The sequence below is a fragment of the Neopelma chrysocephalum genome, unplaced genomic scaffold, assembly GCF_003984885.1.
Source record: "Neopelma chrysocephalum unplaced genomic scaffold, ASM398488v2 Primary Assembly neopelma1_64229, whole genome shotgun sequence".
NCBI lineage: Eukaryota > Metazoa > Chordata > Aves > Passeriformes > Pipridae > Neopelma > Neopelma chrysocephalum.
The window spans coordinates 1-776 of record NW_020906702.1 but is presented as its reverse complement, the minus strand read 5'-3'; the positions used below and the strand labels follow the sequence as shown (position 1 = coordinate 776).

Here is a 776-nt window from a genome sequence, read left to right as displayed (position 1 = left end):
GGGGGGGACCCGCGGGACCCCCGGACGCGCCGACGACGGCGACGGTGACAACGGGAGCCTGCAGGGGGCGCTGCTGCGCTGGGCGGCGCACACGGAGCGGATGGGCGGGGCTATACAGGTGGGCGGGGCCGTGCAGGTGGGCGGGGCTTTGTGCAGGTGGTGGGTGGGGCCTGTGTGGATGGGAAGAGCCTGTTTGTGGTGGTGGGTGGGGCCTGTATGGGTGGGGCCTTATGGGTGGGTGGGGCCTGTGTGGGTGGTGGGTGGTGCCATATGGATGGGTGGGGCCTGTGGGAGAAGTGGGAGGAGCCTGGAGGGGCAGGGCTGTGCGGGAGGGCGGAGCCTGAGGATTCAGGTGGGCAGGAGTGGCTGAGGGGCAAGAGGGGGGCGGGGCCAGGTACCTGTAAGCGGGATCACACAATAGTAGGCGGGGGTTGGTGCTCCAGGGGGTGGGGCTAAACGTGACAGGGGCGTGGTCTCACAGAGGGTGTGGTCTCACAGAGGGCGTGGCTAACACCCCCTTTCCCCCCCTCCCCAGGAGGTGCCCGGGGGTCGGGCCCTGGTGACGAGGCGGCCGCTGGGCGTGGTGGGCGTGGCCTGGTCCTGGCCCCGCCCCATGTCGCTGGAGCTCCTCCTCCCCGCGCTGGCGCTCGGCAACGGCGTCGTGGTGGTGGCTCCGCCCGGCGCTGCCGGGGCCGCTCGGCGCCTGCGCCAGGTGGGGACCCCCAGATGGACCCCCCCGGGCATCCCGGGAACACCCAGAACCTGCCCCTGTTCCT

General features: G+C 72.2%; 1 protein-coding gene across 1 annotated transcript; it reads left to right on the top strand.

The window, feature by feature from the left end:
* Nucleotides 1-52: 52 nt before the first annotated feature.
* LOC113979266 (4-trimethylaminobutyraldehyde dehydrogenase-like) lies at nt 53-770 on the top strand (the record flags this gene model as incomplete). Its single annotated transcript, XM_027706712.1, has 2 exons — nt 53-118; nt 536-770. Coding segments are annotated over exons 1-2 (253 nt in total), but the record flags the coding sequence as incomplete, so codon positions are not given.
* Between the last annotated feature and the right edge of the window lie 6 nt (nt 771-776).